We start from the raw sequence: 27,792 nt of genomic DNA on the forward strand, positions 1-27,792 counted from the left end.
CCTGGCTGGCTCCCAAACCTGACATCAGAACCACGTGGGGAGATTTTCCTAAAATCAGAGATTCCTAGAGCCTAGCCCAGACAGACAGAATTACTGGGACAGGGCCCATGACTGAGTATTTTTGGAGCGATGTCCCAGACCTCCTGGCCCTGGTGGAGGAGGTCTGGCATTTGTCAATGGCTGCAGTAGAGGGCTCCTTGGCTGCTTCTCATCCCTGTCTACTACCAGGGGGGCTCTCCAGGGGATGTCTGAGCTGGGAGAGTCTTCTAGAGAAGCTCGGGACTTGGGCCTAGGAGCACCCCTATAACTGGCATCTCCAGGGGAACCCTCACTTTCGGGGGAGCCTTGTCTGGCCAGTGTCCAGCAGCAGCTGGACAGACAGAGCCGAGTGCTGTCTCCCTCACTTCCCTGGACATCTTTGGGAAGTGTCCGTGAGCAGCAGGACGCTCAGAAGCTGGGCTGCAGGAGCCCACATCAGCCACCCAGGGGCAGTCGATGAAGCTTATCTCCGTGGGACTTGGCTGTGAAATCCCAGGTCAGGCAGGAGTACTCCCTTGCTAGAGCCCAGCACGCTCATGGCCTGCCGGGCATTGGAGGCCTCTCCTTTCTGTTTGCTCCAGAGCCTGACTGTCACCTCGTGCCCAGCCTGGTTTAGCCCCGTGCTGGTGCAGCAGGTGTGCGCTCATACATTGGGGTGACAGCTGTACCCAGTAGCACCTTGCCTGCTCCTGCCTGTAACATGAATGGGGTTTTGTCCCCACACATACCCCTGGGGTACCTGCAGGACTGTGAATAAGTCAACCAGGTATCATCTATAAAACCTCCTAATGCCACACAGGTCCTTTTTTTCTATGTCAAGTGGCTGTCCTGGCTTCGGCCAAGCAGGACAACAGCCAGGACCAGCTGATGCCGATGTTTTTAGTGGGCCACTGAGCAGATGCTACTGGACCGTGGATGATTGGCCTGGATCTTCTACAGTGGTTCCTTAGATAGTCACTCTGCCTCTTGTGCTTTGGGTCAGGTTCCAAGGTGGCAAGTGGCAGATAGGGTACCGGGCCAGACTTCCCGCTCCACCTACAGTGGTTTGGGCAGCGAGCAGAGTCACACAGCAGAGCTCTCGGTCCCAGTGGTGGTGACAGTGACAAAGCCACATCTGTGCAACCAGATTGGGGCCCTCCACGTCCTAGGGCTGCCCTGGTACCTCTTTCCTTCCTGGCAGTGACTAGAGGGCTGCTGTGACAGTGGGGGGGACAGGATTGCTCAACCCTGAGCAGCCGAGCAGCAGGCCAAAGTCTGTACAACACGAGACCTCCCCCTGGGGATGCAGGGCTGGGTCACGCTGTTGGCTGCCCGGTCCTGCCAGCTTCAGGTTTTGACACATTTGAAATCAGGTTAAAGTGAGCACTGGGGCATAGTGGGCTCCAGATGGACAAGAACCCTTAGGGGAGTGGGGAGGACGTGTGTGGAGTGGGAGAAAGGGCAGATCCCAGCAGGGAGTCCTGGCAGGGGGCCTTAGGCTGGCCCTGCCGAGAAGAGCCCCCAGAGCTGTTAGCAACCAGCTGCTGGAGCCACCCTCATGCTTAGAAGGGGGAAAAAACAAACCAACACTGGACACTTCCAGATATGTCCAGATTTTAGGTCTTAAGAAGCAGTACGAGCTGGGATGTCAGGGGCCGGCAGATGGTAAAACAAAATAGGTCTCTTCCTTTAGGAGCCCTGGGGAAGTCCAAGGTGAATACCTCGGGCTTGGTAGCCGGCCTCCCCTCTGTTGGCCAGGGTCAACCGTGTGCATGAAGCTGATTAGAGTCGGTTATGACAGAGGCAGGAAATATGAGCACCTGAGTGTTGCTTTGTTTCCTGCTGCCCAGGTGGGAAGTAATGACTTGACCCTCGTTAACCTTCACCTGGCAGCCCTGACCCTCCCAGCAGGCGAGAATCCGAGCAAGAATCCCAGTGATGGCCACCGGTTGGCGAGCTTCGTACAGAGCCTTCAGGAAACCCTGAAAGGTAGGAAATTGTCTATGGGTGTGGCTGGACCACGCTGGGGCAGGGCAGGCAGCAGGTGTCTCCTCCACAGCCTTTCCGACCACTGAGGCCACCCATCTGTCCACAGTGTGGGTCGCGGGTACAGGGGTGGTCACACCCCCTGCAGTGTGGGGAGCCCATCTGGAGTCTGCTTGGTCACTGCTTTGTCTCCGTGGACTTAGCATGGGGGTCCCCAGGTGTCAGCTCTGTGGCTTCTTCACCTCTCTTGGATGGAGAGAATTATGGGGAAAAACATGTGTGACAATGCCCTTTCCCTGTGACATCTCGGCCTCACCCAGCTGCCTCTGGGGGGCCACCCACAGATTTGCAGTGCTCTTCTTATGAAAGAGAGAAGAGGTGACCAGGGGATGTGGTATGTTCTGGATGAATGGCAAATTGACCTCTTCTCCCTGGTGGGACGCCCACCTGAATCTCCACTCCTTCTGTCACTGGAGGACCTCATACAGTCACCAGAGCATTCAGATCCCCACCAGCAGGGAGATCTGGCAGCTCTCAGCTCATAGGAGTGGCCGGAGGGGAGTGCCAAGTGCAGAGGGGCACTGAGGGAACCTGAGTTGACCCTAAGCCACCAGGAAAGGGACAGGCGTTTGACCCAGCGGCTTGCCTCACCGCTTGGAGCACCCTGATCCCATACTGGAGTGACTGATTCGAGGTCCAGCTACTCCCCTTCCAATCCAGCTTCCTGCCAATGTGCATTCTGGGAGGCAGCAGGTGCTCAAGTACTCTGGTCCCTGCCATCTGCCTGGGAAACCCCGATGAAGCTGCTGGCTCCTGGCTTTGGCCTGGTCCTGCCCAAAGTCCTCAAGATCCCTCCATGTCGCTCGGGCTGGAAGTCCCTTTGCTGAGGCTGAGAGGTCTTCCCCATCCATAGGGGCCACATCGGGTTCATGCACTCACCCGTTGTGGGCGCCTGGGCTGCTCCCCTCGCTGGGCTGCTGTGGGTGGGGCCTGGTGCGTGGGGCTGTGCAGGCTGCACATGCTGGAACACCTGTGTCCAGCGTTCCACTTACACCATGAGTCCTCAGGCCAGAAGGCGGGAGGGCTGGCAAAGCTGCCTCCTTCGACCAGGAAGCAGCCGTGTGGGACGTGTGCACCTGTGGTTTGCCCCCACCCGTTAAAAAGCCCATCAGAGGTCATTGCTGCTGTTCCCCGTCTCCAACTTTGGCTTCTCTTTACCTAAAAGCAAATAGGGAAGACGCCAGCTCCTGACCCCGCGGACAGCCCGAGGCAGTCACCCTTGTGGGGTTTTGTGTGTGTTTGTTTTTCTTCCCTGATATCCAGGGAGTGGTCAGGTTTTCCTCAGAAAACCTTGGCCAGGTACTTGCTCCAAGTTGCCCTGGGACTATCGACCTGTAAGCTGTGTCCAGCCAGGGACACGCAGTGACTCATGCTCTCTGTGTCCCCCTGCTAGTCATGGCCCATTAATTGTTAACTGGTGACACTGCAGACCCAGGGGTTCAGGAAGTGCCCCAGCCCACCCAGGTGCCACAAGGGTAAATAGATTAGAAGCAGGGTTCAGCTCAAACAAAGTCAAAGCTTTCACGCCACAGGCTCCTGGCACTGCAAACACGATCGATTTGATTCGAAAACCCTGGGCCTTTCTGCCCGTCGGGAATGTGCGCCCAGGTGGACAGCAGCAGCCAGGTCCCCGATCGAATGCTCTTCTTTCGCACCCGTGACTCAGCACAGTGCACAGTGATGGGCAACGTCCGGTGGGGTAGTCCCATGGGGGGACTCGCTCCTGCCATTACTACTGGCGTTTTATACTTCTGGGGATTTATATGTTCTGAGGGCACCAGCCCTGAACATTGCCCCCCCCCCCCCCCCCCGTTTCTGGGAACGAAGCAGGTGCCCCGGGGGCCCACCACTGGTGGCCGCATTTTCTGCAAGAATCTGGCTTTTGTGCAGCCCTGACTCCCCATGGCGGAGAATGGCCTCAATGTCATCACCAAGGCAGGCTTCCCCGAAAGAATGTGCGTTGTGAGAAACCTGAGTGTGCCCATGCAAAAGAGAGCCAGCATTTTTGTTGCTGCGGCTGCACACACCTGGGCTTAGCCCGACACCAGCATTTCTCTTGGCTTCAGAATTCTGGTTTTGAGCCCTGCCTTTGTCAGGTTTGCATTCCAATGAAAACTTCCGTTCCTTCTCCCGCCCACCCGCCCCGGTCTTTCTTAACCTGCAGTTTCCCTTGATGTGCACTGGATGTATCATCTGTTCCTTGCAAAATCGAGCTGTGTCTCATTGCCACTCAGCACACACTGCTCGCGCATCCTAGCTCTCATGTGTTCCTACGTGCAGCGTCCCTGCTCTTTGTGGGGGCGTGGACTTCAGGACTGGCTCTCGGGGCCTCAGCTTCCCACCTGCAGAGGAGATGGCAATGCACCCGCCCCATGGGGTTGTGACAGTTAAAGCACAGCTGTCAAGGAAGCGCTCACAGTGCCCGACACTCAGTGAGGGCTCGCTGAGTGGTCACGAATGCCAGCCAGGTCTGAGTTGTGCTCACTCATGCACTTCCCAAGTCGGCTTTTCTGCTGTGTCTCCTGGTGTCTCCAGACAGCTCCCGTGTTGTTGTGATGTGCGTGGGGGCACAGGAGAGCTGCAGGAGAGCCTCTGTGCCAGCCCCTCCGGCTTTGCACCATCTGCAGTGCATGGGCGCCCCCTGCTGGTGGCTTTGGGTCTTTCCCTTCCAGCTCTCCCCTCCTAGCTGGTATTACAGAAGCACAGGGAAAGACTTGACCTATGGGCTTGGATGCCTTTCTGATCTCGTTTGTGAGCTGCTTTCCCTAAACCCCCTCGTAAGGTGTCACAGAACGCTGCTCCCTATGGACCCTGTCTTGCCTGAAAGGGATCCTGAGACGAGGGGTCAGTCTGCAGGAATCCAGAGCCTAGCGGGGAGTGTGTGCCTCCATTGTTCTTGTAGAATTTCTTCTCGCTTTGCTTGGAAAATGCTGACTTCATCACTGCCCCATTTCCTGTAGGGTCAATCAGACTGTGGGAGAAATGTTTAAAATTCTTTAAAGAAAAAAACATTCTGCTCTAGCTCTGAAGTCGCTTTGTAGTCCTTCCTGCCACACAGATACTTCACTTTAAAAAAAAAAAAATGAACATCTTTTATTTCAGCTTTCCATGGAGTTTTTGAAGTACCCCCATATCTCCACCAGAATATTGAAAACGTGGGCAGTAGAGGTTTTTGTTTTTTTTTTTAAGATTTATTTATTTATTTGAAAGTCAGTTACATAGAGAGAGAAGGAGAGGCAGAGAGAGAGAGAAAGTCTTTCATCCACTGGTTCACTCCCCAATTGGCCGCAACAGCTGGAGCTGCGCGGATCCGAAGCCAGCAGCCAGCTTCTTCCAGGTCTCCCATGTGGGTGCAGGAACTCAAGGACTTGGGCCCTCTTCTACTGCTTTCCCAGGCCACAGCAGAGAGCTGGATCAGAAGTGGAGCAGCCAGGACTCAAACCGTTACCCATTAGGGATGCTGGCACTGCAGGCAGCGCCTTTACCCGCTACACCACAGCGCGACCCCAGTAATTCACTTCTGCTGTGGGGGCCTCTGGCTGAGGCTTGCTAATGTGGCTCAGGAAACTTGAAGGGCAGGGCCTGTGCTGCTCACCAGGACTCTACTGGCCCTCACCCCGGAGGATATGGGTTTGCTGGCTTTTGTGGACTGAAGGCTCGCCCAAGGCATTGAGGCAGAAAGTGGCAAAGCATCAAAAACCAACCAGCTGTTTTCTTTTAGGGTCAGGGCCAAGAGCTCCTGTTTTTGAATGGGCTCCTCTGCAGGGTGCTTCTCATTTTCAGGGACTCTCTGTGCTCATTTTCATTCCTGGTTAGTTTAGATTGATGACGTGAGATGAGAAACTGGGCGTAGAGAGAAAGAAGTGTCACTGCTTTTAGGGAATATGATTGCAATTTGTTACCTTTGAAGTGAAAAACAAAACCCAGTAAGAGAATGAAAACAGCTAGCTAGTTACAAAATAAAAATGCAGAAATATGGCAACAACAGCCAGCGGTAAAACACAATGGGAGAAAACAAAGATGCTATTCATAATAAAAAATTATTTTAAAGTAAAATATTTAGAAATATGGTGGTAAAATGACAAAATGATAAAGCTTTACTGGAGAACAGATAAAGAGACAAGACTTGGATGAACAGAGATGCGTGGCGTGTGGCTGTGGGGCAGGGGGCAGGTCAGGAGCCACGCTCCCTGCTCTGGCTGTGGTTCCTAGCGTGGAGCCCCTGAGAGCGTTGGGAGGTGCTGAGGGCCAGTCCCCCAGAGGTACTCCCTCAGGATCTCTCCAGTCTCTGGGAGGGAGCCTCAAGCGTCGGTAATTTTTGGAGTGCCCACTGCCCCGAGTGTGTGCAGAGTGTGCCCCACACACAGTTCAGTCAGAGCAGCTCTGCTTTGGGGGCCTCCTACAGGGGCTCCTTTCAGAAAAGGAGTCTCTCGTTTAAAAAAGAAAAAGTGGGAGCAAGCGTTGAGCCCAGCAGTTCAGACACTGGATAAGATGCCTGGTGACGATGCCAGCATATCACATAGAAGTCCCTGGCTCTGCTCCTGACTGCACCTGCCCGCTAACGTGCACCTTGGGAGCCCACAGGTGATGATGGCTCAGGTGATTGGGTCATTGCCAGTTACCCATGTGTGGGACCTGCATGGTCAGCTGCTGCCACTTGTGTGGAAATAAATGGCCATGTGTGCTCATGTATGCCTAGGGAGCTAGAAGGAGGCACAGGGAATGGCTTCCTGTAGCCAGCCAGGGATGGGAACGTTAAATAAAGTTAGTGCTGGTTTAATTTTTACACAGGCAGATTTCATTGAAAAACCAAAGTTTAATTTTAAAATTCACTTTAAAAATTCACAAGATTTCAATATCAGGAAAATGGATAAACATTTGCAATGAGAGAATGTGAAAGCATGTTATGGTACTAGCTCAAGAATAGATCTGGGGGCCAGAGCCCTTGCCTCATTTGGACACCTGCAGAACCGGCATCCCATATGGGCGCCGGGTTCTAGTCCTGGTTGCTCCTCTTCCAGTCCAGCTCTCTGCTCTGGCCCGGGAAGGCAGGGGAGAATGGCCCACATCCTTGGGCCCTGCACCCACATGGGAGACCAAGAGGAAGCACCTGGCTCCTAGCTTCGAATCGGCACAGTGCTGGCCGTGGTGGCCATTTAGGGAGTGAACCAATGGAAGGAAGACCTTTCTCTCTGTCTCTCTCTCACTGTCTATAACTCTACCTGTCCAAGAAAAAAAAAAAAAAAGAATAGATCTGTAGGATAGAGAAAGGCTCAGAGGTACGTGTAGGAGTTTTTTAATGACAGGTTGGTATCCCCATTCAGTTCAGGAAGAAGGGAGGCATCAGGAAATAGTGCTGGCAGAAGTGGTTAATTGTTTGTGGGAAAAATAAAAGTAAATTCCAGGCAGATGGAAAATGGGAGAAATTAAACCACAAAAATAGCTTAGTGAGTGGGCGTTTGGCGTGTAGTTAAGTCACCTCTCAGGGTGCTTCTATCCTGTGCCAGTGTGCCTGGATTCAATTCCTGGCTCCTCTGCTTCTGATGTAGCTCTCTGCGAATGCATGTTCTGGGAGGTAGCCAGTGATGGCTTAAGTTCTTGGGTCGCTCCTGCCCCCCGCCGCCACATAAGAGTCCCAGGTTGAGTTCTGAGATCTTGACTTTGTCCTGGCCCAGCCCTGGCTGTTGCCGGCATTTGGGGAGTGAACTAATGGATAAAAGATACCCCTCCCCCTGCTCCTTTCTCTCTTTGCCTTTTAAATACAATGAAAAATGTATATTAAAAATGGTGTATAAATGAGATAATCTAGGGAAATTTTATTAGATTGTACTACATAAAATTTTTTTCTAAACTTCTGTATGCTTCAATTTGGTCATTTACCAAGTGAAAAGGACAGATGTCAAACTATAAAAAAACAATTCTTGTATGTGATAAAGGGTTACTCTTCTTAATTATGAAGAGTTCATGCAAGACAGTAAGTATTGCATCAGTGCCCTGTACAAAGAGTGGGCACAGCAGGTACCCTGGCCCCCACATCTTCACTCTAACACTCTGCTCAGGTGACAGGAACCAGGGCTCTTCAGGGAAGTGGCCAGTTCTGGGGTGGGGACAGGAAATCTCCAGGATGATCCTGGAGCGTCTTGTGGGCCCAGAGAGAAAGGAAGTGTTCCTACACCAAAGGTGCAGGTGTATGTCAGAGCACACAGGGTGGCGGGCGTCTGGCACAGCGGCCTCCCGCATCACATGTCAGGGTGCCTGAGTTCAAGTCCATCTCTGCTCCCAATTCTAGCTTCTCGCCAGCGCAGACCCTCGGAGGCAGCAGTAATGACTCAAGTCCTTGCATTCCTCCCGCCCATGAGGGAGACCTGGCTTGAGATCCGGGATCTCGGCCTAGCCCAACCCGTTTTTCTGGACATTGAGGTAGCTAGCTAACTTGCTCTCTCACTCTCTCTCAAATAAATGAAATTTTTTTAAAAAAAGCACACAGAAACTGACTGGAAAAATTTGAACAAAGTAAATAAGATAGCATTGGATTATAGCTTGAAATATAAAATTAAGTATCCGTGACTCCAAACTGATATAAAATAAATGATTGAGTATAACAATAAATTGGTGAAGAAAAGACAAGTCTGTTATGTAACAGAACTCCAAATAATTTATGTAGACACTCCAGTCTACAGGAAGGGGAGCATATGTTATTTTTCTGCAAGTACAAGACACCACATTTTTCTTAAATGAAGTGGGGTTTTTTTTCCATATTTTTAAAGATTTATTTATTTATTTGAAAGAGTTAGACAGAGAAAGAGATCTTCCATCCACTGGTTCATGCCCCAAATGGCTGCATCAGCCGTATTTGGGCCAGGCTGAAGCCAGGAGCTTCTTCCAGGTTTCCCATGTGGGTGGCAGGGACCTAAGCACTTGGGCCATCCTCTTCTGCTTTTCCCAGCCCATTAGCAGGGAGCTGGATCAGAAGTAGAGCAGCTGGGACCTGAACTGGTGCTCATATGGGATGCCGGCAGTGCAGGCACTGGTTTAACCTGCTGTGCCATAGTGCTGGCCCCAAGACAGCAGTTTCATGTCATATTAATTTCTTCACTCAATGTTGGTGAGAAATGCAATAAGAGGAACTTCCTTCTATTACTGGTGGAAGTCTGAGAAACCTTTGGAAATGGAGAGTGGGTTGGCCATATTTATCCAGAATCTGACCAGTAGCCATCCCTTCTTTTCTTTTTTCTTTTTTAAAGATTTATTTTACTTATTTGAAAGGCAAAGTGATGGAGAAGGAGAAGAGGGAGTGGGGAAGAGGTAGAAGGAGAGAGAGAGATCTTCCATCTGTTGGTTCAATCTCCAAATTGCTGCAACAGCCAAGCCTCTGCCAGGCTGAAGCCAGGAGCCAGGAACTCCATCTGGGGCTCCCATGTGGGTGGCGGGGGCCCAAGTACTTGAGCCGTCTTCTGCTGCCTTCCCATGGAACTGGATTGGAAGCGGAGCAGCCGGGACGCAAACTGGAACTCTGATATGGGATGGTGGTGTCCCATGTGGCAGCTTACCCCAGTGCCCCACAATGCACCGTCCTTTCTAACCGGGACTCTGAAGACAGAGAGCAGGGACACAGTATCAGAATGAGATCCTCCCTTCAGTAGTGGATACTACGCGCGACCTTTGAAATGACCAACAGCGGGAGAGTGGGGCACGAGGTCTATCTGGGTAGCAGGGTTCTGTGAGCTGCACAGTGAATGCCAGGACTCAGCGTTTCTCCCTGGCCTGGGAAGCAGCTAGGAAAGGCACTAGTGCAAGACTAGCTGCTGCTGACCCGACCAGCATCTGCCTACTTGGTATCTTATTCTACAGAAGCACCCAGCTGCGTTAGGAAAGCACCTGTTCTGTAGCTCCCTGCTCTCACTCAGGTTTCCTCTCATCCTTGAGCCGAGCACTCCTGGGCAATCTAACACTCAAGTCAGGCGCTGCCTCCCCCAGGGAGCCTTCCCTGGCCACCCTTCCCTGTGCTGTGTCGGTCTCCCCATTCACCACTCTTTTTTCCATGCCCATATTTTTGTCTGTTTGCTAGGCCACTGCTCCCCCAGGATTCTGAATTCTACAGAGCAGGGGTTGTGTTTCGTTCACAGGTGGGGCCCACAGAGCTGCTCGGCAGATGTTTGTTGAGCTTTGGTTGACTCTCGGGGCAAGACCCTTAGGCCTTGCACTGCTGTGATATTTACATCCCATGAGCTGGAACAAGATGCTCTCTGTTCAACGCCATCCCTCATTTAATTAGTAACACCCCCGCTCCGAACGTTTAGGGGAGAATGAGACCCGTGCAGCCATCCTGACTCTGAGCAGTGGGCTGTGGGCAGTGCTGGGTTTTACCTCCCACCAACCCTTCAACACCAGCTGTCATCTTCTTCCAGGAGAGAAAGATGTGATCATTTTAGGGGATTTCGGCCAAGGGCCAGAGAGCAGTGACTGCGACGTGCTGCGGAGAGAGAAGTTCCACCCCCTGGTCCCTGCACACACCTTCACCAACATCAGCACCAAGAATCCACAGGGCTCGAGGTCTCTGGACAACATCTGGATCAGCAAAAGCTTGAAGAAGGTGTTCACGGGTAAGGCAGGACCCACACGTCTTCCTGCTGCTCCACACTGGGGTCAGAGGAGCGCGTCTGCACGGCAGGGGTCTTCTCCCCTCCTGCAGGACCGTGAGAGGCTCAGCTTACCAGATAAGCTGATGAATAAGTACAGGGATGAGCCAGGCGTGTCCCAGCAAGCCTGGTCATGGGTCATGTGGTCATGGGTCATAGGTCACGGGTCATGGGTCATGGCTATGGAGTAGCAGCGGCCTGACTCAGAGATGAGCCAATCTCTTACCCTAACTTGAGGCTGCTTGGTCGGGTGGCAGGCATTTTACAGAGGGTCAGGTGCGGCACTGTGGAGCGGGGCGTGCTGACACTGCCGGGGCTGAGCCGGCACGCCATGGGCGTGAAGGGATGGGGGAGGCTCAGTGCCCCTGGGTCATTTCTGCCCTGAAAAGCAGCCCCTCTCCCCTGCTGAGCCGGGGGCAATCAGGCCGGCATGTGGAAGGCACAGGACAGGAGTTCTCAACTCTGGCTGAAAGCTTTAGCAAGGCTGGGTGAAGCCGTTATACTTCAGGGAGACCTCAAGGTTAAGCCAAGTACCAAAGCCTGGGTTGCACCGAGAGAGCCTAACATGCAGCCAGGGCCTCGGGCCTTAGGACTTGCATTTCTAGTCCTGACGATGTCACAGCCAGAGGAGGAAGGCAGTGGGTCTCGGGGAGTGACCAGCGTCAACCAAGTGACGCGTGGTTAGCAGTGACCTGCACTGGCCAGGGGCAGGGGCTGGCCTGCAGCCTGCAGGGGCCAGTGGGAGGCACCTGCCCTCAGAGAGAGCTGGGGAAGCTGAACGACAGGGCTGCGGCGAAGCCTACAGGCACTCCTTCTACCTGCTTCCTGTTCAGTCACAGAACTGCCATCTTGCCGGGCCAGAGCCCCGCTTCCACGGGATCTGCACGGGGGACCACAGCAGTGCTTCCCGGTGTTCTTGGAGCCATTTCTTACCAGGGTGTGGCCACATACACCTCCTGCTGCCTGCAGGCCACTTACCTTTATAATACCTTTCCTTTCTCATAAACTTCTATAATGTTATCTGTGTCATCTTTTCCAGAAAAAGAATTTATTTCCCTCCCCCTTGGCATCTTTCGCTTTGCAAGTTAGGATCTTCTCTTTGGACGTCTGGCAAACACTTAACTCTTGCTCATCCAGTTACTTAGGGGTCCTTGAATGAGGTCAGCCATGGGCTTCCAAACCACAGAGCCTCCGGGCACTTCCACTGCCTAAGTGAATCAACTCTCATACATGTGGCAAACCACATTGGCCCAGGTCCTTGCTTTGCACTCCGGCCAGCTGACTGAGGAGGGCGCCGGGCAGGCAGTGCACCTGCTGCCCGTGACCCCTAGCCTTTCCTGTGCTGACCGCTGTCTCTTCCCTCTCCCTCAGGTCACTGGGCCGTGGTGAGAGAGGGTCTCACGAACCCCTGGATTCCCGACAACTGGTCGTGGGGTGGCGTGGCCTCCGAACATTGCCCTGTGCTCGCCGAGTTTTACGTGGAGAAGGACTGGAACAAGAAGGAAGGCCCTCGCAATGGCAACGGGGTCGCCTTGGAGCGGAGCGAAGCCCACAGCAAGCACGAGCGGTGATGACGCTGCACGACGTGTGCGCTCACAGCCCCGGGCGGCACGGTGAAAACTCGGGGCTGGCGCCCCCTTTTAATCTACGTTCTGAGCTCATCAGCACTTGGGCCTCAAGCCACGGCCTTCTCTGTGGGCCTTGAGGACCCCCGCGCGCGCGCGTGTGTGTGTGTGTTGGGGGGGTGCGCGCACAAGCCCCACGGGGAACCCGCAGAACCTGGCTGTGTCTGCGCTGGGAACAGCAGCACGGAGCAGTCTTGGAGCCTGGGAAGGAGAGCGCGCCTTGCGGAGGCTGCAGGCCCCAGCCCGGGGTGCCCTGTGGTTCTTGCTGCCAACGACGACAACGACGGAACGCTTTTAACTGTGATTGAGCACTCTTCTCAAATATGTTGAATGGTGATTTTTAGTGTTGGTTTTTGCAAAAATAAACAGATGTTAACCTGCCTGGCTGCAGCGAGGCTGTGGGATGGTCCCCACGCTGCGTGTGTTTGCAGTTGCCTGTCTATGAGGTTGTGGTTGGGATGGGGCCCTGGACGCCTCCCCCAGCCCAGCTCCTTTGAATCCTTGCCCTTTGTCCCTGCCGAGGTGCCGGCGACACCGCCTCCACCTGCCCGCCCTCTGCTGGCTCCCAGCCCGTCCTGCAACGCCGGCTCCTGTGCGCTTTCTTTTGCTTTGCGTTTCCAAAAACTTATCGTAGGATGAGAATCCCTGGCAAGGCTGTGGTTTCCTCCTTCCTAACCCATCACAGATTCCTGGCCCAGCGCTCCCTTTGCTGAGTCTGAGCAACGCCTCAGCCCGGATCCAAGGAGCGCACATCTACGAATTCAGCCACCGATCAGAAACAAAAATAAACTGTGCCCGTGCTGAGCATGCGCAGACGATTCTCCCTTGTCATTACACAGTGCAGTGTAGCTGCTGCTTACGTTGTCCCAGGGATTATAAGTAAGCTAGAAATGACAACGTGTACAGGAGAGTGTGTATAGGTTCTAGGCAGATCTGCTGTTTTCTAAAGGGACTTGAGCATCTGTGGGTTTTAATATCTTTGGGGGTCCTGGACCCACGTCGCCCATGGAGGCGGATGTGCGACTGGCTCATAGGAAGCTGGACCCTACAGTCTCAAGGTCCTTCCTTGTGGCTGGTGAAGGGGTGTTTGGGGGGCTGGAGGGAGGTTGTGAGAAGGAAGCAACTGTTTGGTAACTGCCACTGGGCCTGAGCCAGGCTGGATTCTCCCTTAGACACCTTATCCTACTGCCCCAAGGAGACCGGGATCATAATTAGCCCATTTCACAACTGAAGAAACTGAGACTTAGAGCTTAACCTCTTCAGGATCACCCAGCCAGTAAGTAAATAGGTGGGATCCAGACTTGGGTGTTTCTGATTCTGCAACACATGCTCATGTGTCAACTTGACGCTTGTCAGTAACGTAAAAGCGATGACTCCGTGAGACCCACCGCTGCTTCTCTGAATGAGGAACCTGCGTGGCACAGCCAGGTGGAGTGGATGGACGGGGAGCTGGCCAGGCGGAGTCGAGAGGTCATAAACACAGACACGTGTGTGCACTGGAGACCTCCACGTCCACACAGCCCGAGCACCACTTGATTCCAGAGGGCTCGCTGCCCGTCCACCTGCCAGGCTGCATTCCTGATCAGTGCCTCTCCAGAGGGTTTCTTGGGCTTGACTTCGACTTCTCTTCAAAAGAGGGCCTTTGGGGAATTTTAGTTTGAAATGCAAAAAAATACAGACCAACCCAGTGCAAAATGGCCTCCAGCTGTGACTTTGCAGGGTCTTAGTCCACCCGCACGAGGATGGACTGGGTCTGAAGAAAGGTAAGTGCGCTGCTCGCCGGTTCCCCTGCCCCTGATCCCTGAGACAGTCAGACACAGCAGGGAGTCAAGTCAAGTAAGCAAGAACTCATTTATTGCATGCATAGCAAAGCCTTTTAAAGCACAAGACCACAGGATTACTGGGGCAGGGCATAAGGACCAACCAATTACTTAAAAGGTCATTTTACGGGGCGACTTCTTACAGGACCAGCCATATGTCTGTACACTCATCATCAGTTGTCGTCACCTCCCCGATGCTGTGCAGCCAATCAGCTTTGGTGGTAAATGACTTTGGATACCGCCCACCTTACTTCTTTTGGGTGCCATCTTTGAATTGCCTCGTGCGCCTAATTTCCCCACAGACTTCAAACGTGGCCTGGCTGGAGCCGACTCGGGTTGCAGGGTGATTTCTCGGCGTCTCTCGCTGGAGCTGGCTGGGAGCTGCCGAGCACCCCCATGTAGAGTCTGGGGATCAGCCTGGGACAAGATGCTTTCTTCCTTGATGAACAGCGCCTTCTGCAAGCTGCTTCCCCTGCTGCGTGGGCACATTCAGCTTTCGAAAGGCCCTAGCCTTTCCCCAGCAGAACATTCCTCCGTGAAAACAGCTGGGCTTCCTCCTCTTCTGCCAGGCACCCTGGGCCGGCTGGGCTCTTCCCAGCTCTGGGTCTGGCTTCTCCAGCCTTGCCCTGCTGTTCCTGTCGCCCAGAAGGCACGAGGTGGCTTAGGAGCACCGGCTTTCTAGAAACTCGAAGGCTAATGAACAACTGGACGGCCCACATCTGCCCTCTTCCTCTACAGGGTAAACACAGAGGACTGAGTAGCACTTAGAATCCAAAGAAAACTTTCATTTGCAAAATGTGCATAGTTTTAAAGCCTGGTCATGGGAACAGAGGGACCCATTCCATTCTCCTACTTTTATATGTGTTTGAAATGGGCCATTAGATGCACAGAGAATCAAAGGCCCAAAGCACACACAAAAGACAATGGGACATTACTATTTTTTAACAGAACAAATAAATACTACATTTCCTCACGGACCCAGCGCGCTGAAGTTCTCACAGCAGCAGGGGAGACGTGGGAAGGATTAGCCGCTGTAATTCTTTTCCATCATGCTGCTCCCTGGAGTGGAATTTTGCTAGGAAAAGTCATCAAAATAATCAAGTGCTTCCTTCTAGAGTGAAGAAATTAAAATATGTATTTTGAGGGGAAATTAAAAGTCCCAGAGAGGAGGGTGGGCTATTGAAAAGCCTTGACTTTGGTTTTGTCCGTTAATCACAGTTATGCAGCCACTAGGCTGGCCCCGGGGGTGCAGTCGGGGGAACAGGGAGCAGGAAGAACCCTGCCTTCCAGGGTCCTGGTGCTGGGCTACGCACTGCTCCAACTCAGAGCTCCTGCAGCCGCATGGGCCAGGCCATGGAGCCTGTTAGCCAGGTGGGAGCAGGATCCCCTGTATTCTGTGTTCTCTTGGGAAGTCCTCTCTAAAGCTGTGGCCAGGAGGGGTTTGAGCACCAGCCTGGGAAGACCTCACCCAGCAGCCAGGCAAAGCAAGTCTTTTTCCTCATTGTAAGAAAACCATGAGCCCCCTCAAAGACATCGAACCTGATCAGCTCAGTAGTGAGGGTGTGGGAGGTGCCCAGAGGGCTGGTGCTCCCAGCCCTCTCTGCCCAGAGGCTCCCTCCTGCTGCCTGCCGGCCACTCAGCACAGCCAGGCCCAGGCCGGAGCACGCAACCAGCCTTTGCTGGAGGCCTAAGGGAAGCCAAGAAAAAAGCAAAGCATAAAAGCTGATTTGTGTGGCATTGTGTTGGTGCAAAGGCCTCAATTTTCATCCTCAACAGAGTTTGAAGGAACTTCAGAAAGTTCAAAGAAAATGGAATTAAATGGTGAGTTTATTTTGGTGCAAAAACTTGTTTGGAATGTATGCAGTTTTTTCATAACATGATGTTTCCATGAACTCTCTGAAGATCCCTCATGTGTGCATGTTCTCAACGTGCAGAACCATTCTGGACAAATCCGACCACACATCTAACTCCTCAGCCCTGGGAAGGAACGCTAGTTTACAAGAGGGCTGAGCCAGCTGCGATGGGAACAAGCCTCTGCAATCTCCAGTGTTTCATTCCAAAGCAGCCCAGAGGGCCAGAGGGCAGAAAGGCTGTCCTGCCACCAGGTCTTGAGTCTGGCAAAAGCAGCAAGCAAAGAAATCTGTGTTGTCAGGGGACCCAGAGTCTTTTCCTGTTATCTCCTCCTCTCCCATTTCTCTACAAGAGACACATTGTTTGCTTTGAGAAATGTCTAAGATAAACTAGGTAAGATAAACTAGGACCTGAATTTCAAATTGCTTCTCTCATATATTGTTTCAAATGCGTAACTGGAATGCTACTGAAAATATTTCTCAAGACTGTAAATAGTAAATACACAGAGCACAGATATTGCTTTTCTTTTATTTATTTATTTTCTTTTCTTTTTTGTGACAGGCAGAGTTAGTGAGAGAAAGAGACAGAGAGAAAGGTCTTCCTTTTCCGTTGGTTCACCCCCCAATGGCCGCTGTGGCTGGCGCACCATGCTGATCCAAAGCCAGGAGCCAGCTGCTTCTCCTGGTCTTCCATGCGGGTGCAGGACCCAAGGACCTGGGCCATCCTCCACTGCACTCCCGGGCCACAGCAGAGAGCTGGACTGGAAGAGGGGCAACTGGGACAGAATCCGGCGCCCCAACCAGGACTAGAACCTGGTGTGCCGGCGCCTCAGGCGGAGGATCAGCCTAGTGAGCCGTGGTGCCGGCCCCGAATTTTGCTTTTCAACTCAAACAGTTTCAAGGAATTTTAAAGATTTATTTGAAATACAGAGTGACACAGAGAGAGAAGAGAAAGCAAGAGAGAGAATCTCCATCCGCTACTTCACTCCCCAAATGACCACAACGGCCATAACTGAGCTGATCCGAAACCAGGAGCCAGGAGCTTCCTCCGGGTCTCCCATATGGGTGCAGGGGCCCAAAGACTTGGCTCATCTTCTCCTGCTTTCCCAGGCTATAGCAGAGACCTAGATCGGAAGTGGAGCAGCCGGGACGCCAACTGGTGCCCATTTGGGATGCCAGCTCCACCATGCCAGCCCCCAGGTAGGAGGTTTAGCTTCAGCCAGAGATAAAACATGGGGAGGGGAAAAATGGAAGGAGCAGAGCTAGTGGTCCCTCTAGTGGAGAGTCGCGGAGAGACACACGGACATTACTGAGGATGTTCGCTTCCCAGGGAGACTGGGGGGTCATCAGGATGTTCTCTGCTTGGCAATACTGACTGCTGACTAGAGCTCTCCAAACTCACCACAGAGAGAACCAGACCCTCTGATACAAACCAGCAACAAAATAGAACCATCGTCTTACCTGTAGGATCTAAGCTACTTAGTTTTCTGGTAATTAGGATAGTAGTCTAAATACGATGGAGGTGTTTGAACAATGGCAAAAGAGCTGAATACGTGCTTTGTCTACAGTGGGGATGTGTTCATGTCATTACTGTCTGCTGCTACTGAGAACTTGCGGGGGCCCAGGCACTGTTGTGCAGTGGGTTGATCTGTCACTTGGGAGGCCCACATACTACTATGTTGGAGAAGGCCTGTTCCAGTCCCAGCTACCCTGCTTCTGATCCAGCTTCCCGATAATGTATGCTTGCAGGTAGCGGATGGTGATTCAAGCATGTGGGACCCTGCCACCCATGTGGGAGACCCAGACTGAGTTCTGGAATCTTGGCTTCATCTTGGTCCAGCCCTGGCTGTTGTAGGCATTTGGGAAGTGAACCAATGGAAGATCTCTCTTGAAATATGTATATTTAATATATCTATTGTTCTGCCTTTCACATAATTGAAAATAAATATTTAAAATACTTTTTTTTTTTTTTTTGACAGGCAGAGTGGACAGTGAGAGAGAGAGAGAGACAGGGAGAAAGGTCTTCCTTTTGCCGTTGGTTCACCCTCCAATGGCCGCCGCGGTAGCGCGCTGCGGCCGGCGCACCGTGCTGTTCCGATGGCAGGAGCCAGGTGCTTCTCCTGGTCTCCCATGGGGTGCAGGACCCAAGGACTTGGGCCATCCTCCACTGCACTCCCTAGCCACAGCAGAGAGCTGGCCTGGAAGAGGGGCAACCGGGACAGGATCGGTGCCCCGGCCGGGACTAGAACCCGGTGTGCCGGCGCCGCAAGGCGGAGGATTAGCCTAGTGAGCCGCAGCGCTGGCCTAAAATACTTTTTAAAAAGAACTCTAGGGGTCGGCGCTGTGGCATAGCAGGTAAAGCTTCTGCCTGCAGTGCCAATATCCCACATGGGCACTGGTTCAAGTCCCAGTTGCTCCACCTCCAGTCCAGCTCTCTGCTATGGCCTGGGAAACCAGTAGAAGATGGCCCAAGTCCTTGGGCCCCTGCACCTGCATGGGAGACCAGGAAGAAGCATCTGGCTCCTGGCTTTGGATCAGCTCAGCTCCGGCCATTGCGGCCATTTGGAAATGAACCAGCAGATGGAAGAGCTCGCTCTCTCTCTCTCTGCCTTTACCTCTCTGTAACTCTGCCTTTCTTTTTTATTTTTTTAAATTTAAAAATTTTTTTTTTATTTGATAGTTATAGACAGTGAGAGAGAGACGGAGAGAAAGGTCTTCCTTCCGTTGTTTCACTCCCCAAATGGCCGCTATGGCCAACGCTGCGCTGATCCAAAGCCAGGAGCCAGATGCTTCTTCCTGGTCTCCCATGCAGGTGCAGGGGCCCAAGCACTTGGGCCATCTTCTACTGCTTTCCCAGGCCACAGCAGAGAGCTGGAGTGGAAGAGGAGCAATTGGGACTAGAACCGGTGCCCATATGGGATGCCGGCACCGCAGGCGGAGGATTAACCAAGTAAGCCATGGCGCCAGCCCCCTGTAACTCTGCCTTTCAAATAAATAAATCTTTAAAAAAATCACACCAGGGACCAGCACTGTAAAATAAAAAACCTCCGATAATATATGATGCCAGGATTTACCATATTCTCCATGTTGGAAGAAAAAAATTATCTCCAGAGCTCTACAAATCTCCCACTGAAATAACACATATTAATTTTTTTTTAATTTGAAAAAAAGCGAGAGTGAAAAATGACATAGGACGGCACCGCAACTCACTAGGCTAATCCTCCACCTGCGGTGCTGGCACCCCGGGTTCTAGTCCCGGTTAGGGCACCGGTTTTGTCCTGGTTGCTCCTCTTCCAGTCCAGTTCTCTGCTGTGGCCCGGGAAGGCAGTGGAGGATGGCCCAAGTGCTTGGGCCCTGCACCCGCATGGAAGACCAGGAGGAAGCACTTGGTTCCTGGCTTCAGATCGACACAGTGTGCCTGCCATAGCGGCCATTTGGGGGGTGAACCAATGGAAAAAGAAGACCTTTCTTTCTCTCTGTCTCTCTCTCTCACTGTCTAACTCTGCCTGTCAAAAAAATAAAAAAGAAAAAAGAAAAATTTTAAAAAAAGAAAATGACATAGACGGAGAACTCCCATATTCTAGTCACTCCACAAATGCCTACAATTGTCAGGGAGGGCAAAGCCAGGAGCCCTGATCCAGGCCTCCCATGTGGGTGGCAGCAAGCCCATCACTTGAGCCATCATGGCTGCCTCCCAGGGTCTGCATTAGCAGGAATCGAATCAGGAGCTGGAGCTGAGCACTGAGCAAGCACTGGGATGTGGGATGCAGATACTCTAATCAGTGGCTTAACTACAAGGCCAAACTCCCACCTCCCACCTCTTCTTAAGGCTCTTCCACAGCTGGCTGACAAGCACCAGTATTTAACCCCACCCCCCCCTCCCACCCCCGGCAGCAGTTTCAAGGCACTGATTCCTTAGCTCTTGGAATAACAGTGAACAAAAGTGGATGAAAATCACAGCTGGTGGACAAAACTTACAGTGCAAAGAAAGGTTTGGATTCAAAGACTGCTTACTTGCCCTGCTGGGTGAGGGCCCCTGCACTCTCCTCTTGGTCCTTGCTCCAGGCTCATCTTCTTAAGGACAAAGTGTTGGCCCCTTTGGACATCCAGGCTTTCAATGATCTGGGCAGATGCTTGTGTAGTGCACTTACCTGGGCTACAGCTCAGGCTCCAAACACAAGCCTTACAAAGAGCGGTAACAAAACCACATTGTAAATGATCTCTCCTCTTCAAACACAAGGGTAACCCTCGCTGAATTCAGCATCCTTTCTCCTGGCAGCACTTCCTTGCTGTCATCTCGTTCTGTGCCTCTCCTCCTCACGGGACTGCTCTGTCTTCAGCAGGCGCTCTCTGGCACTTAGTGTAGACTCCATTCCTCAACAGGCTCTGTGTTAAAGTCTACCAAATGAGCAGGGCAGAAACTTAAGTCGAAATTGTCCCTCTCTTTTCCCTCTCTCTCTCTCTCTTTTTTTTTTTTTTAAGACTTATTTATTTGAAAGGCAGAAATAGAGAGAGAAAGAGAAAGAGAGATTGATCTTCCATCCACTGGTTCACTCCCCAAATGGCACCAATGGCTAGAAGGGGCTGGGCCAGATGGAAACCAGGGGCCAGGAGTTCTTTCCAGGTCATCCACATGGGTGAGGGGTCCAATTACTTGGGTCATCCTCCGCTGCTTTCCTAGGCATATTAGCAGAGAGTTGGATTGGAAGTGGAGCAGGTGGGACTTGAACTGGAGCCCATATGGGATGCTGGCACTGCAGGCAGAGGCTTAACCTTCTACGCCACAGCAATGGCCCTATTTACTCTTCTTTATGTGCCCCATTAAGCTATAAGCTGAACTAAAGCAGGGAAAAGGTAAGGAGTGGAAAACGTAGTATTTATCCATAAGTTAAGGACACTCAGAGAGAAGCCTGTCAGTGTCTTTTCAATAATCACCACATGATAAAAAACAAGAAATAGCACAATAAAAATATAATTGGGGGTTCAAGAAAAAGAAGTTTACATGCATATAAATCTCCACATACTTCATTTGAGAATCTCAGTGCTATTTCTTTTTATTATAGCGAGACACTAAATGCCCAAAAATACACAAAACAAACAATACATTTTTAATACTTTTACAAAAGTGAAACTATAAAGAAATGCAGACTACGGATTTATGTTTGCAAACATTAACTTTGAACACTGTCTGGTGTTAAAACCTAACAGTTTACTAGAATTTGTATTTGATTCAACTATATGTTAGATTATAGTGAACAAAACTGATGAACAGCCTATAGCAAATAACCACTATAATTAAAGTTAAGATTGTTTTCCATTTATTCTCCTAAGTACTGTTGCTATCGTTTTACGTTTACTAAAACTTTTATTTTAGGAAAAAAAAACTGACCTTACTGCTATTTGAGGAAACAGAATTAATAAAATTCATTAAATCTTCAATTTAAACATTTAAAGCTTAGAGTATTTCTGCTAATCTGAAACTACTTTTGGTTCACTGCTTTTAAAACACCTTAAGACAATCAATATGATTTAAAGTCATTTTTTTTTCTGCAGAGTTCTCTTTTTTTTTTCATTTTTATACCAAAGCAGTAAGGCAAGAAAGTGGTTCCTTTTCCAAACTAGACAGAGATAGAATATTTGCCCGTTTTAAATTTCATGGACTAGAACCACAGCAAATAGTCCTACCAAGAGGAAATTAAGGCTGCTGTGATGTTCTTATACATTTAAACCATAAGATTAGCAGTGCTATTGACTGCAAATATTGAATTTATAAGCATGGGGACTTAAAACCCAGGACATGAGTACTGCCATTTCTGTCTGTATTTCCAAAACATTGCTTTCCCAGTCACCCTCAACAAGTTTCAAGATGAAGTCTAAAAACAGTATACGAAGCTGAAAGTCTGCAACAAGGAGGTACAAGCTTCAGGTGCCAAGAGTAGGTTTCTGGTGTCTGGTTTGTGTCAACACACCCTGCCCTGAACTGGCAAACACGTGCAGCACACAAGCTAGGCGGCGTGGCACCTGTGGGGAGCTTTCAGTGCTCCGAAGGGCCTGGCCCTCTACTGCCACAGGCGAGATGCATGGCTTTGCAAGAATACACAGGCACCAGCTAGCGCGTAACCTTTTTGCTATGACAGTCTTCTTAAAGCAAGCCCTTGTAGATATATGCAAGAAAAACATCATACAACCCCACCTGAAAAATATTTCCTAAGGTTACTTTGTAGCATGGATGTGGACCAGGCTCTGCAGTACACATCCACAAGTATTAGCACCATAGTGTAGCCCGAAGGGGGTAAAGATAAACTCTCAGACAGCTTTTGGGGGGAATTACAGTAATAACCTTGAATGGGTGTCTATATCAGCATTATTTCTAGGCATTAAAGTTCGTTGCATGAACAACCATTTATCCTGAATGTGTGTATGTGTGTGTGTATATAAATATATATCTCCAAGTATATACCAAAACAGATAAATTACAAAGCTAGGTGTATAAGCTATGGGTTGATGAAATCACAGATTTTGACAAAGTACACTGCACCAGTATCACAAGGCTGGCTTCTCAAATGGCAATGAGCAGAAATGGTACTTTTCAGAACATGGTCAAGTATATTGTAGGCGCCACCCATCAACATCCAGTGTCTGCACTGGGGAGTTTGGTCTACTTGACCCCTGCTTGTTATATGCTACATTTAAGAAAAAGGTGAGTAGCTTCCCCTTCCCTAACTATTCTGATTTGTGTACACAAACTTTCCTGGAACTTTTATTCTTATCATTTATATAAAAGATGCAAAAGGAAAGACCTTAAAATTTCATTAAAAACTAAAAGGGGGTATAATATGCTTCAGCAAATGAAAACAGTTAGGTTAAATGCTAACAGAAAGAAATAATTCTCTAATTTAGTTCCTACATGAGCTGAGAAGGCAAAAACAATAATGTGAACAACAAAAGATTTAATGAAAACTCTTCAAATTGCTCTTTCCCTCCCTTTAACATTACTTAATGGAGAAGAGAAATAAGAAATGTTAGCTATAGCTAGCTTTGAGGAGTGTCAATTTTTCAAAGGAGAGTAATTACCAACATTTATCAAATAAAGTATAACCTTGGAGTACGCACGACACTGCTTGGAATTCCACCTGTCTTCAGCCACAGCTGGGCTCAGTGCCCAGGCAGAAGTTTATCATTCAGTTCAACCAAGAGTCTGCAAAAACACTCAGCAGCAGTATTTTTACTTGCCTCTGTTGAGATGCAGATGAAAATAGGACTAACTTCCCCAGGAGCCCACAGAAACATTTTATGGAAATAGTTTAAGGTTTGTACTTAATCTAAAAATTCAACTGAATACGGAAAGCCATTCTTTAGAAAACCCAAACAGTCGTTCTTTTATAAATCTGGTGCGAACTGCACCTAACTGGTAATATACATGGAGGTATAGTTTCACTATGTGTGCAAGAATGCTAATTACTATATAAGATCTTTCAGTTCCCTGTCTGTCAGTTCATTCACTTCCATGATCTTCTCTAAGTGTTCCATATACCGGCTGTGGTCCTGCAGGAAGTGAGGGACCCGCAGGTTTTCAGTAACTGCCAATCCTTTTAAGCGATCCACATCTTCATAAGAAACCTGAGAAAAGGAAGACAGATTAACTGTAAACCTTAACTATAAGTTACATTTGAAAATGCTATACATAACTATATAAGTATATGTATTGTGTATTATATAATTATATATTTAACTATATAAAATAAAATTCTCTCTATATAAGTTACATTGCATTTCTTGCCTGGGTCTTAAATGAAAGTATATAGGGGGCCAGCGCTGTGGCACAGTGGGTTAACGCCCTGGCCTGAAGCACCTGCCTCCCATATGGGTGCCGGTTCGAGACCCGGCTGCTCCACTTCTGATTCAGCTCTCTGCTGTGGCCTGGGAAAGCAGTAGAAGTTGGCCCAAGTCCTTGGGCCCCTGCACCCTTGTGGGAGACCTGAAAGAAGCTCCTGGGTCCAGGCTTCGGATCGGTACAACTCTGGCCGTTGAGACCAACTGGGGAGTGAACCATCAGATTGAAGACCTTTCTCTCTCTCTCTCTGCCTCTCCTTCTCTCTCTGTGTAACTCTGATTTTCAAATAAATAAATAAATCTTTAAAAAGAAAACTCCTAGCTCCTGGCACCTGGCTTCTTCCTGGCTCAGCCCTGGTTGTTGTGGCCATTTGGGGAGTGAACCAGTGGATGAAAAATCTTTTTCTTTCTGTCCCTCCTCCTCTCTCAGTAATACTGCCTTTCAAATAAATAAAAAAATAAAAAGATCAAGGTCATTCAACACTCTACTCCTAAATATACTGTTTGCCCAAAAATCAGACTACTACAATTAATATGTGTGTGTGTGTGTGTGTGAAAGACTAAATCCAAACAAACCTCCTGACTAAATAAATCTAAATTAAAAGGTTAAGAAAATAGCTGCAAATGCTTTGTTAGTAAATGAGGAAAATTAGCGCTATGACATCAGATTCCTATTTCTATTTAATCTGGGAAACAAGAGGTGGGGGTCTGTGTTATATTCTCTTGCATTTATTCTGAATTTTTGTAAGCATTTTAAAAAATTTCATCTTTCATTCTACTATGTAAGAAGGTATATGCATTAGGCTTAGGGGTGAAATTTTTTATTTTTTATTTATTTATTTTATTTACTTGAAAGGCAGAGTTACAAAGAGAGGAGGAGAGACAGAGAGAGATCTTCCATCTGCCAATTCACTCTCCAAATTGCTGCCAAAGGCCTAGAGTATCTTCTGTGTCTCCCATGCTGCTGGAGGGGTCCAAGCACTTGGGCCATCTTCCACTGCTTTCCCAGGAGCATTAGCAGGGAACTGGATTGGAAGCGGAGCAACCGAGGTTCCAACTGTTGCCCATACGGGATGTTGGCATTGCTGGCAGAGGCTTAACCTGCTATGCCACAACGTCGGCCCTGAGTGAAATTTTTTAAGTTCTATAAATTACCTTTACATTGTTAAATTCCAAAACATAATTTACTTTAAATATTATATTCTGGCTGGCGCCGCGGCTCAATAGGCTAATCCTCCACCTGCGGCGCCGACACACCGGGTTCTATTCCCGGCCGGGGTGCTGGATTCTGTCCCGGTTGCCCCTCTTCCAGGCCAGCTCTCTGCTGTGGCCTGGGAGTGCAGTGGAGGATGGCCCAAGTGCTTGGGCCCTGCATCTGCATGGGAGACCAGGAGAAGCACCTGGCTCCTGGCTTCAGATCAGCACGCCAGCCGCGGCGGCCACTGGAGGGTGAACCAATGGCAAAGGAAGACCTTTCTCTCTGTCTCTCTCTCTCACTGTCCACTCTGCCTGTCAAAAAAAAAAAAAAATTATATTCTGATCAACACTCTTCCAGGCATTCATTTTATATCTGTATTTTATTAGGTTTTTAAATGTTTTTATTATTATTATTTTTTATTTCATAAATGTGAATTTACAAAGTGCAACCTTTGTATTGTTGTGGCTTCCCTCCCAACCTCCCTCCCTCCTGTGGCCCTCCCCTCTCCCTCTCCCATCCCGCCCTTTATTGAGTTTCATTTTCAATTACCTTCATATACTGAAGATCAACTTAGTATATACTAAGCAAGGATTTCAACAGGCTGCATTCACACAACTGTACAAGGTATAGGGTATTGTTCAACTAGTAGTGTTTTTACATTTCATAGTAAAACACATTAAGGACAGAGATCCTACGTGGGGAGCATGTACCCAGTGACTCCCGTTGTTGATTTAACAATTGGCACTCTTATTTATAACGTCAGCAATCACCCGAGACTCTTGCCATGAGCTGTCTAGACTATGGAAGTCCCTTGAGTTCACCGACTCTGAACTTGTTTAGTCAAGGCTGTGTCACAGTGGAGGTTCCTTCCTCCCTTCAGAGAAAGGCGCCTCTCTCCTTGATGGCCTGTTCCTTCTGCTGGGGTCTTGTTCACCAGGGTCTTTCATTTAGGTTGCTTTTTGCCACCGTGTCATGGCTTTCCATGCATGTGAGACTTTCATGGACCTTTTAGCCACATCCGAATGTCCCAAGGGTTGATTCTGAGGCAGGAGTGCTGTTTTGGGCATTTGCCATTCTGAGTCTGCTGTGTGTCCTGCTTCCCCCACAGGATCATTCTCTCCCTTTTATTGTTAAAATTATTTGACATTTATATCACTAAACAAAATGAAGATAGATTTGTTGACACTGGTATGGTTAGCAATTCTTAAACCATTTTGAGGTTATTATAGGAGAGAATGAGTAAATTTACTAATACTGAAAAACAAGGTGCTCATTTTGAGAAAAGGCAGATACAAATATGGAACGGGAAGCAAAGCAGGAAGGAACACTTGACTTGAAGTGGGATTACTGTGCCTACTGTGATTTTTTATTTTTATTTTTTTGACAGGCAGAGTGGACAGTGAGAGAGAGAGACACAGAGAGAAAGGTCTTCCTTTCTCATTGGTTCACCCCCCAATGGCCGCTGCGGCGGGCGCACCGCGCTGATCCAAAGCCAGGAGCCAGGTGCTTCTCCTGGTCTTCCATGCGGGTGCAGGGCCCAAGGACCTGGGCCATCCTCCACTGCACTCCCGGGCCACAGCAGAGAGCTGGACTGGAAGAGGGGCAATTGGGACAGATTCCGGCGCCCCAACCAGGACTAGAACCCGGGGTGCCAGCGCCTCAGGCAGAGGATTAGCCTATTGAGCTGTGGCGCCAGCCCCTACTGTGATTTAGAACAGGTGGGGATGATTTGATCACTGAACGGTCTAGAGGCAAGAGCAGGCCATGGGCAGGGAGCCCAACTAGGGCTCAGATCCAGTTTTCTGAACACTATTTCCCACTAGCCAGAATAAAAGCTTTGTTTAAGAGATGGTGAATCTTAGATTTGGGTTTAAGAAAGAAGAAAAGCACAAAGGAGCCCAGAACATTTTATCTGCCAGAAGATATGGAGACATGTTTTAACAGAACAAAGGGTGGGTAGGCACTTGGCATAGAGGTTAGGCCCCTTGGAACACCTGTACCCCATATTGCAGTGCCTGGTTCAAGCCCCAGCTCCATTTCCAATTCCAGTTTCCTGCTAATGCACTCCCTGGGAGGTTCAGCTACTTGGGACCCTGCCACCCATGTGGGAGGCCTGGATTGAGTTCCAAGCTCTTAGCCCCAGCTGTTGTCACCATCTGGGGCATGAGCAAATAGATCTCTGTCTCTGTTTCTCTACCTTTCAAATAAAATGAAAATAAATGTTAAAACTTTTAGCTGTAAAAAACAAAACATAGGTGCAGTCATCAAGAGTTGAAAAAAATGAAAGTCCATAATCCTACAAAAAAGGGAATTAAAAAAGAAATATAACAGAAGTAAAAGACCTTCATTTTTCCCCACTAGTGTTATCATTGATAAGAGTAAAGACCATCCATGGATATCAAAACCATTCTTTGAAAGGCTGTTAAAGAAGAGTCTATTCATAGGCATTACCCCACAGATCACTTACTAACACAACAGGGGAAAGGAATCTTTACAATGGAAAAATCTGGGAGTCACTAACTTAGCCAGGTGAACAAACACAACATGACTAATAAAAAGGCAAAATGACATGTGCTGCAAGGGAAACACACAACAGTACTTAGTTGGTATCCTTGGCAAAAATGTTTATCCTGAATGTCATCACGAGGAAACCATCTGACAATCCAGACTGTAGGAGTTCCCAAGGAACTGTCATTGATGCTTAAAAATGTCATGAAAACCAAAAAGAATTGGGTGAGGACAACTGTTCTAGATTTTAAAAAA

General features: G+C 49.5%; 2 protein-coding genes across 5 annotated transcripts in view; one reads left to right on the forward strand and one right to left on the reverse strand.

Annotated features, from left to right (window-relative positions):
• Window positions 1-12,718, forward strand: part of EEPD1 (endonuclease/exonuclease/phosphatase family domain containing 1) — a 111,023-nt gene extending 98,305 nt beyond the window's left edge. Inside the window, exons 6-8 of the mRNA XM_062178934.1 lie at window positions 1,869-2,007; window positions 10,473-10,667; window positions 12,075-12,718. Coding sequence (XP_062034918.1) covers window positions 1,869-2,007; window positions 10,473-10,667; window positions 12,075-12,274 — 534 coding nt within the window. The 3' untranslated portion in view covers window positions 12,275-12,718. The remainder of the gene's footprint in view (window positions 1-1,868; window positions 2,008-10,472; window positions 10,668-12,074) is intronic.
• An 8,247-nt stretch (window positions 12,719-20,965) lies between these two features.
• MATCAP2 (microtubule associated tyrosine carboxypeptidase 2) overlaps window positions 20,966-27,792 on the reverse strand; it is a 41,965-nt gene continuing 35,138 nt past the window's right edge. For all 4 annotated transcript variants that reach the window (XM_062179020.1, XM_062179021.1, XM_062179018.1 and 1 more), the window contains exon 7: window positions 20,966-23,618. In XM_062179020.1, the coding sequence (XP_062035004.1) occupies window positions 23,460-23,618 (159 nt within the window). In that variant the 3' untranslated portion in view covers window positions 20,966-23,459. The remainder of the gene's footprint in view (window positions 23,619-27,792) is intronic.

The sequence above is a fragment of the Lepus europaeus genome, chromosome 20, assembly GCF_033115175.1.
Source record: "Lepus europaeus isolate LE1 chromosome 20, mLepTim1.pri, whole genome shotgun sequence".
NCBI lineage: Eukaryota > Metazoa > Chordata > Mammalia > Lagomorpha > Leporidae > Lepus > Lepus europaeus.